Below are 9,897 nucleotides of genomic sequence, written 5' to 3'. Positions count from 1 at the left end.
GGGGGAAGAGGAGGAGGAGGAGCTGTGAGTTCTTACAGACACAAACATATGCAGGCAAACCTCTGTAGCAGATTATTTTATACTGATATCTGTGCTTAATTATAATGATCTTTTAAAATTATGGGCAAAGCAAATAGTCAAGTTAGCACTGAGGTTGTTTTTATAGATGTTAATGCCGAATGCGTGTTATCACCTCACTTTACACCTTTGCTTGTTTGAATCTTCACGTCAAAAAGAGAGAGGGTTGGGTGTAACATCTCAGGAACGAAAGTTTACAAAATCTGTGATACCTAGTCGACTAGTTATGCACTCATCCATAGTAGCAGCAGGTTAGTTCAAAATCATGGCCTGGTATGATGCTGGTAAACCGAAAGAATGCAAATTTAGTTCATTTCAGGTAAATTCCATTAAAGCTGCATAGTAGAGTCGAGCCACATGTGATTTCATCTTAAATGTGAAACAGTTTTTCCTGCTGGTTTTGAAATTAAAAATCCCCATCATGTTTCGTAAAAATCAAAGCAAACGGACTTCTGTTTCAGCTGTGAGTAAACAACAAAAAGCAGCAAACACCACCAGTCAAAGGATTTTAGAGCGCTCTCATTTTTATACATATTAAGGGCAATTACACTGTGTAATATCTCAGTGCACTCTGAGCAAATAATGGTAATGGTTAATCCTTCAGTTTGTGCAAGCTCTTAAATCAAAGTGATGTTTTTATTGCTAAAATATCAAATTTACTGCTTTACAAAAAAGCAGAAAGAATTAGTAAAGCACATTTTTGTTTTTTGATCGAGATGGTAAATTACAGCTATTTACTAGTTTTGGTGGTTGAATGCTATCTAACGCTTGATTAAGTGTGCTGGCTCAAATTCGGGAATAAAAACGTGAATTCAGTTTGTTGTTTGCCAAATAAATAAAAACATAATTTTTAGTTTTAAGCAAGTTTTTGACAGATTTCTAAAATATTTGTGATTTTTTTTGGTGTTTTGTCAGGTGGTCTAACAAATTTGTGAAGCACTGTGGCCACTTTCAGTTGTTTCCTTATTCACGAGAGGTCACCACAGCAGGTAGCTTTAATTTGGCAGATTTTCTACTCTGGATCCCCTTCCTGATGCAGCCCCAAAGGGATCTGGATCTCCTCCTGGGATCAAACCGGGACTCCTTCACTTGTTAGGTGGGCTCTGGGCTTTAATTTCAGTGATCACTGGGACATAAAAGAAAACACACATAAAGAATGAAGAGGCAAATTTGATAAAAAAACTGCTTAAAATTTTGTGCCAAAATTAAGGTTTAACAAGCATTTTTCATCTTTTTGTGTTGTGGATTTTTTTTTGTCACATATCTCTTGTAACGTCTGTGTTGTACCGGTCTTTCCACAGTGGCGCACACATCAATGCACTTGCGGGTTGACCTGTCTGGTTAATCGAAGTTAAACTCTCTGTCCAGTTTGTTTCTTCAGAAATTTCAGGTCTCTGTGCTGCTGTGGGATAAACTGCAGACCCAGATTGCTTCAACCCTGTATTATATTTGATACACAAGTTTTTGTGAGTTTTTGAAATGTCTGCATCGTCAGTGTTGTTTTATTCCCTCTCAAAAACAAAATGTTTTAAGCAATAAAACATACCACATATAGCAAATTGATATTTATTTTCTTTTTTAATTTGTCAGAAGGTTCAATAAACGCTCCAGTTTCAAAAAGAATAAAACATTTCTGGCCATTTTTCACAGTTCAGGCTTTTCAGGGCCAACGGTGCATCAGAGGGTGTAGATTGTTCCTGTACAGACCAAGGGTTTCTAGTATTTGAGAAAAGTTGGGACACTTACGGGTGAATTTATTAACTTCCAGAGCTGCAGGAAAGCTGTAGTTCAACCAGTTTTCTTAAACTTAGACTTATTTTTGAATAAATTTACACATTTTTCTTTTCCTTTTTCCTTTGCTGGTGACCTGCTGACCTTCGTACCATTCAAGTTTATTAGAAATTTAAATAATGAGGGTGCCCTAAATCATTTGACTGGTAGGTTGTATCCAAGCAAATTAAGTAACTGTTTGGCTGCAAACATTTATTTTTATATGATATATATTTTTTAACAGAGATGAGAGCTGGCATGCTTTAATGCCAGGCCACATACTGCACACAGTAACGACTGAGACAGACATGATGTGATTCAACACCAAACAAAGACACTCAGATGAAAACAGTTGTCAATTTCAAGATTCCTCTCAAAACGAGTTGTTTTCATTTGCTCGCATCATAAGAAACAGAAACGTGAGGAGAGATGAAATGTGAAGATAACACGTGACACTACGGGCAGACAGTGAACAGGACTGAGATCCTACAGAGCTAAAATCAAAAGAGGACTGAAATGAAAGAGCAAACCTGATTCGAGGCGGCAGATTCAGCGAAAGGAACATTGGTGACTGGGGTCGAGGCCGACGAAACAGTGGAGGTGGTGGCACCGTGCATCATGGGAACTTTTATTCGGGCGAGTCAGACGAAAGACAGAGGACGAGGATATGGGCGGGGAGGAGGGAAGGGGAGGGGAGGGGAAGGGAGGGGGAACAGGAATGATATGGTTACCATGGCAAAATGTGTAGGATCAAAAGTCATGGCACAAGTCAAGTGATATTGCCAGGATGAATTTGAACAAGTACCAGGACACATGCAAACAAAATCAGAGATAAAAGGGGAAAAAAATACATATTTAAATAGCTGACAGGATACAAAATAAAAAAAAAAATTAATTGCTCACCAACAAAATGGCAGTTAAACAAACAAAGCAATACACAGTCATACAATCTAATCAGACTGGAGTATCTGATAATTGTATTGAATGGACGGAGCATGTGTATGGAAAGAGCAAATGATCCATAAGAAATACTTTTATTCCTTTCGATTACAATGGAAGAGAAATCCTGAGAATTTAGTGATTTAATGGCAATCATATTTTATCGTTGCTCTGAAGTCCTGAGCTGAAGGTGCTAAAGACTGAAAGTACTGGTCCATTTTTATCCTCATTTGAGTCGCTTTTTATTATTATTATTATTATTATTACTAACTAAACAAAAGGCACTGGAACAAATCAAAGTTTAGTTGACTACTTGCGAAGACCAACAAGTCTGAAAACAGCACACATGTTGTCTAAGATGTATAATACTATAATAATACTATTAAGATTCTCAATTGGTGTGTGTCAGACCAACCAAACTCACATATATGAACATAAGCCTGAAATATGTACACAAAACATGCACTGTGCTATTGTCCATCATCATACACAGCACAGCTGTGGCTCTGCAGCAACATTAGAAAGCATCTCTCACACCCAGAGGCGATAAGGTCATCGTCTCACTGCTCCACAGAAACATATAGTTGATTCATACCTTGAGCTGGAGCTTTTCAGCATAAACAAGAACTGAAATTGTCACATTTAATCTAATATGTTGCTTTTAATTGCACTTTTATCAATGTAACTTTAAAAGGGTTTTTTTATATTGACTTTGTATTGTTTCCGGCATGATCAGTTACTTGATTGTTGTGTTTTCCTTGACCTGTCACCCTGGACAGGATGTGCACTTCTGTAATCTATGGCAGGATGCAGGACAGTGACAACATCCACTTGTGGATTCATTATACAATAGATCGGCACTGTGACACTCAAACTGGTGTTTTCACCCCAGCTTCTTAATTATAGCTCGACTGAGGACTGTGAGGATGTATACACTGGGATTAATGTCGTCATACATGAAGAGCAGGGACACCAAACACTGTTATTGCTTTTATGTTCTATTTGTACATTTAGCAAGTAGGAAGGATACAATGAAATTATGTTTTTTTGGTTGCATTGTGAGAGATGTAGTAGTCAGAAGTTTTCATACACTCATCATTGAGGTCATTTTGGGCTGGTAGCGTCTCTTTGCTCACTCACTGGATTGCCCAACACAGAGCTAACACCTGCTTGTTGATGACTGCTAAAAGCATTTGGTTGAGGTGGAATCTGTTAAGGAATATTTAACCAAAATATTAGCGGGTTTGTTATGTGTATATAACTGAGAGTGTCTGTTTACCTGTGTGGATTAGAGCAAATCCCCAATAAATTCAAACTTGTGCAACAAATTCTTGTTTTTTAAAGCCATTAAAGATCTATGCTGTGCAGGTTGAAATATGATCCTTTTTAATTCATTCCATTTCCACATGCTTCCCTGAGCTTGGCACTACAACATTTTTAGGACATTTAAGCATTGTTAAAAAGGGCATCAAATCAATCTGATATCCAAACCAAAATCTCGATATCTTTACTGCATGTAAAGAAAAAACCCCCAGCTCATTCTGAGGGGATCGTGTGGAAGGCTCTGATTAATTTTTCATGCAACCATACCCATGTATTGACCCATATATTGCACTAAAGTGAGACTATCTCTTCTGCTTAATTTTTTTTTTATATTTTCAAGTGAGGTAAGCAAAAGCACAAACAAAGTTTCCCACCGTTATAGAAATGCTGGAAACTAAAGTGGACAAAATTCAGCAAAAAAACCCAAAAACAAAACCAGAGAGGGACTCGGACCATCCTGAAAAAGTATTTTACTGCAATTTATAACAGCAAAGACACATGAAAATATTTTGCTTCTTTTTTTCTTTTATGTCAAAATTATTCTCCAAATGTATTAAATTTATGTCCTAATATCAGTATGTAGCACTGGGAAATGTAATAAAGGTGGAGCTGAAGTTAGGAAACACACACACACACACACACACACACACACACACACACACACACACACACACACACACACACACACACACACGCAGACGTATGCATGACTAAACATCTTCTGCAAACTTTTTGTGATTCTAATCTACCAGATTTTCAGTTCAGATGGACTGACCGAGTGAATCGTGTGTCTGTGCTTCTCATCACTGTTGGTATCCCTAAACTATCTGAATAGAAACCCTGCATCAGTCTGCTGCTGTTCCACGGTTATGTAATCCTGAACAGCATTGACCTCAGACATAGTCTAATCCTCCATGGTTAAACTACAATATTCTGATATTTCTGACATCAGTTTAGTGAACATTTGTTTCGTGCATTTAAAAGAAAATCTGTAAAACCTTCCTCTAAACCAGCTGGCACTTCACTTCAGCCCTGAAGTGAGCTTCTGGAAGCTCTAAGGAGGGTGGTGCAGGTGGGGTCCTTGTGTGGTGAGCAAAAAAAGGAGGTCCCTTAATCTGTGAGTACAGACACTGACAGGAAGCTGATGAGGTTTTTTTTCCACTCCCTGCTTTCCCAGCAGTCTGAGCTACCGGAGCTGGCACAGTTCATGTAAATCCAAATGCTTAAATGATTAAACACTTGCACTTAAGACTTGTTTGTTAAACTGGATGGAGAAAATCAGTGTTCGACTTCAGCAACGGAGAATAGTCGGTTCTCATTGTCAGGTCATCCAGTAGTTTGGTTTTGATTAAATAACGCATAGTCCATGAACTATGCTGCAAATAGAAAGTCATCGTCCATGTAACACTTCCAGGTTTAGGTCTGTCTGCTTTTGAAATTTCATTCCCCTAAAGGAAAACCGTTTCACATAAAACACAAGAAGCATGAACTTGAATCCCTGCTAATCAATTCTACTGCACATGTACGAACTACACAATTTATAGTTAACTGGGCGAAACATGGTCACCTGTATGGTCGTGCAGGCCTCTGATTAACACACCAATCCTACGGCTGGTCACATTTTGTACAAACACGTACATAAAACAAGAAACAGATGACAGCGAAAGTTAAGACGAGAGAGCAGACAAAGGTGTGCCCACAGGTTCAGGTTAGAGCAGGTAGCACAAGCAAGCAACATGGAGTTAGTGCACAATGTGTACCGGCGCACAAAAACACACTGATGCAAGCTGCTGGTAAAGTGAAAGTGGAAACACCTCAAATCTCTAGATGCTGTAGTGAAGAAAATGGCATTCAAGTATCGAGGAATAAAAACTGCATGCCAAGTGTGTATGTGCACATGTACTATCCTATTGGTCAAACGTCTAGGTTTTGCTATGCTTCTCTGTTTAGTTGGTGATGGTAGCTTTGTCGTCTCAGTTTAATTGTAATTAAAAACCTTTATTTTATTGCCAAATTTGCTTCCTTGGTGCAGACACTTTTATTTTTACTTCCCCGCATTCCCTCCAGACTTCCTGGAGAACGTAACAATCAGCAGTCAAGCTGAAGGTGATTATCAACTCCACCAGTAAACCCGAGGTGTCTTCAATCTATCTTGGAGCCGGTTCACATGAAAGAGGTGGTGTTGGCAGCATCTGACCAATCACAAACATGGCAGCAGAACAGCTGATTTTACAAAGGAAGACAAAGCTACAAAAGACTGGAAAAAAATGCTACAATAGAAAATGTTTAGGTTAACTGACTTGTCATTATCAAAGCTCAATCATTAAGGCTCAATAGGATCTGACATATTCAGAAATCTGCACAAGACACTTGTAACCTTATTCTTTGAGCTGCAGCCCCGGCTGTGTAAAACCGTCTGAGAGCAAGGACAGAACAATTAAAAAACTGAATTGAAACCAGTAGGTGTGCAGATTTTATGAACAGTCAGTAATAACGAGTATTAAGTGTTCAGTTTCAGGATCAGACATGATTTTAAGCCTTGCAGAACAAATGAAAATAAATAAAATGGCTTTAAAACTGCTTGCTAGATAAAAATGAGCATTAACGTTGCTCTTAAGGATCTATATTTCTCTAAAGCACGGCCTTCTCCTACCTGGATATTAAGGTCCACCTGTTTTTCCAGGACTGATGATGGCATTTTCCTGAGAATTGGTTAGTGACTCAGCGGTTGTTTCCTACGTGCAGGTTAGGTTTGCAGCTTTAGCTGCCATAGTGACTAATGAACCACCTTTGTGACTCAAAACTCTAAGTTAAATCTGAACCTTGCTAAAAACCTAATCCTGCTTCGTGGTTTAGGCCTTTAATGTGTTTGTCTCTTTAAGCTGTGTCCTCTGACTCTATGGCCTCATCACAAGCCAAGCAAGAGTGAATCCGAATCAAGCAACACAACAGACAGTGGAACAGAAGAGAAGCGTCACACAGCACAGAAGCCCTGAACAGACACAGCAACTCCTTCGTCCTACAGTTCTCCACCTTTGTGTTTGTGTGCACAGGCCACTTCTTGGATTCAAGGTTTGAGGGTGTATGAATCCAAGGGACCTCCTACTGGTGTTGCTAAGGTTTCCAGAGACTCACCAGTGGGGATAAAGGCTGGTTGCTGGAGCTGCATGTTAGCCAGGGCTTGCTGGTAGTGGAACATGCTGGGATTGAAGACGGTGGCAGCAGCTCCGTTGCTCTTCTCTAAGACAGGCCTCTTTGGTAGCGGCTGCACGGCCCCCGGGGGCAGACCCTGGCCATGAAGAGAAGGATATGAATGAAAGCAGTGGTTATCTTTCAACACAGGTAGTGATGGGTGTACAGAAAACACTCTCCCTGGAACAAAAAAAACAAAAGTAGATTAATCTGGTGTCATCTCAGGGTGAATATAAACTTTACCATTAAGATTACATGGATGCTTTTTACCACCACAAGAGGGCACTGCAGTATCTAAGATTAACTGAAGTGACGTAAGGACAGCCCAGAGGTCAGGCCAAGAGCAAAATGGGGCTTCTATCATTTCATCTTCTAATGGGGCCGGTGCTGAACCATCAAAATGCTATGGAAGATAACCAGGATATATAGGTATAAAACCTTAACACACAGGCCATTAATGTGGGATGTGGCTGAAGCAGGAGTATGTTTGAATGACCCCACCTGATCTACAGAAGTAACACAGCAGCAATCCCCTTCTTACTGAAGTTAAAACAATGTTACAAGCTAAAACCAAAACCAAATTACCTAGAAATGATCTTTCTAAGTTCTTTCACTTTTATGATTTGTATCTTCTTTCAGTAACTATAGATTACTCACATCGATGGCGTTAGTCATTACAGGCAGCTTCACTCAAAATAGTGAACGATACGATAGAAGCAGTTAATGTGCTAAAAAACAAACCGTTTAGACCAGATCATCCTATCTGAAGCAGGATATTATGATCTTACATAGTATCATTGAACAATATAGCACCGGAAAGGAAAATCTGCTGCTGGTAATACAGCAGTCACTTGACGTGACTGAATTGTCCTGTTTTTTACTGCAACTTGGACACTAATTTCAGTGATAAGTGTTTTGTGTGTGGAGCACATATGCTGTCAAGAATCTTTGGCAGGGACGCTTTAGAAGAAGCAGCAACTGTTGTACTCAGATAATCTTCAAGAACCTGATAAACTGAAAATTGTAGCTTCAGGAACACAAATCAAGAGGATAACATAGAATAACAAACTATTTTGTGAAATGCTGTTAAACAGCAGATACAGTTGGGTCCATAATTTGTAGTTTTGTATAAACAACTACAGTCGATTTTAAATCAAACAATCGAGATGTGATTGAAGATCAGATACCATCCATCCATTTTATACTGCTTATCTGGGTTCACGTCACGGGGGTAGGAGTCTAAACAGACAAACCTGGACTTCCATTACCCTAGGCAACACTTCCAGCTCATCCAGGGGGACACTAAGTCTTTCCCAAGCCAGCCGAGATATGTAATCTCTCCAGCGGGTCCTCGGTCTGCCCCGGGCCTCCTTCTGGTAGGACATTAAATCATTCAAAAGGAGGCATCCTAGTCAGATACCCAAACCTCCTCAACTGACTCCTTTCGAGGTGGAGGAGCAACACTTCTACTCTGAGATCATCTTGAATGACTCAGCTCTTTATCTTATCTCTAAAGGAGAGCCCAGTCATCCTTCAAAAGGAAACTCATTTCCGACACTTGTATCTCTGACCTCATTCGTCTAGTCCCTACCCAGAGCTCGTGACCATAGGTGACCACAGGTGAGTGCAGGAACATAGACAGACCGGTAAATCCACAGCTACGTTTTTATGCTCAGTTCTCTCGACCACAACAGATTGGTACCAATCCAGCCCAGTCATCAGCAGGTGAGGCCTGTTTCCTTGTTACTTCATAAAAAACTTCACTTTAATTTTAAATATGAGACCCAAAGAGACGTAGAAAAAAACTGGAAAAATCAACAACCTGATCCATTCTTAAAAAGAAGGAATACAGTGGCCAGCTCAGCAACACCAAATGATAACAGAATGATTTCCACGATTAAGAAAAACAGCTTCCCAACATTTAACAAAGTCATGAACTTGCTCGGAAAGATAGACGTATCACTGTCAAGGTGTACAATCAAGAGAATGCAAACCACTGGTTACACTAAAGAACAAAAAAGGCCCAAAAAAGTCTGCAAAGTTCTAGAAGTTTTATTTTGTGGGGGGAATAGATAAAGCTGCCAGGAGCAGAGGTAGTGAATGTGGATGAGTTTAAATACCTGGGGTCAACCATCCCAAGCAGCAAACACACAAAAGATGTGAAGAAGAGAGCGCAGGCAGAGTGGAGTGGGTGGAGATGAGTGTCAGGGTGATTTGTGGCAGCAACAGTGAAAAGGGAGGTTTACGAGATGATAGTGAGACCGGATATGATCTTTGGTTTGGAGACGATGGCACTGACAAAAAGACAGGAGGCCAGCATGGAGGTGGCAAAGCTGAAAACTGTAATTCTCAAAGAGCTGATGCAATTTTTTTGTATAACCCCTAGAAATGAAAGCTGAAAGTCCAAACTTCAATTACATCTTGATTCAACCCAGCAGTGCTATTAATTAAACAGAGCAACAAAACAAAAACTGTATCCATGTCCAACAAATTATGGATTTAGCTGTATGGCAGAGGTTGGCTTGCTTTACAGTTGGCTTACACGCATGTTTTTCTTCTGAACCATTAAACCATGTTTAATGCTTATTTTTGTTA

At 39.7% G+C, this 9,897-nt stretch overlaps 1 protein-coding gene and 1 long non-coding RNA gene across 8 annotated transcripts in view; both read right to left on the bottom strand.

The window, feature by feature from the left end:
* The window catches only part of mbnl3 (muscleblind-like splicing regulator 3), a 38,018-nt gene that overhangs the window by 6,708 nt on the left and 21,413 nt on the right, over positions 1-9,897 (bottom strand). For 5 of the 7 annotated variants that reach the window (XM_040015249.1, XM_040015253.1, XM_040015251.1 and 2 more), the window contains one exon: positions 7,246-7,399. In XM_040015249.1, the coding sequence (XP_039871183.1) occupies positions 7,246-7,399 (154 nt within the window). Of the gene's footprint in view, positions 1-2,378; positions 2,474-7,245; positions 7,400-9,897 lie in introns of all 7 variants that reach the window. The other 2 variants (XM_040015254.1, XM_040015255.1) reach the window with 1 other exon arrangement.
* LOC120723655 lies at positions 982-2,372 on the bottom strand. The gene is made up of 2 exons (XR_005693804.1): positions 1,494-2,372; positions 982-1,411 (listed from the first exon to the last, which is right to left on the bottom strand). It is a non-coding gene; the product is annotated as an uncharacterized LOC120723655 (long non-coding RNA).

This window comes from Simochromis diagramma, unplaced genomic scaffold (assembly GCF_900408965.1).
Source record: "Simochromis diagramma unplaced genomic scaffold, fSimDia1.1 OVJJ01000685.1, whole genome shotgun sequence".
NCBI lineage: Eukaryota > Metazoa > Chordata > Actinopteri > Cichliformes > Cichlidae > Simochromis > Simochromis diagramma.
Note: the sequence above shows the minus strand (reverse complement) of the source record. Positions and strands in the feature narration are given on the sequence as shown.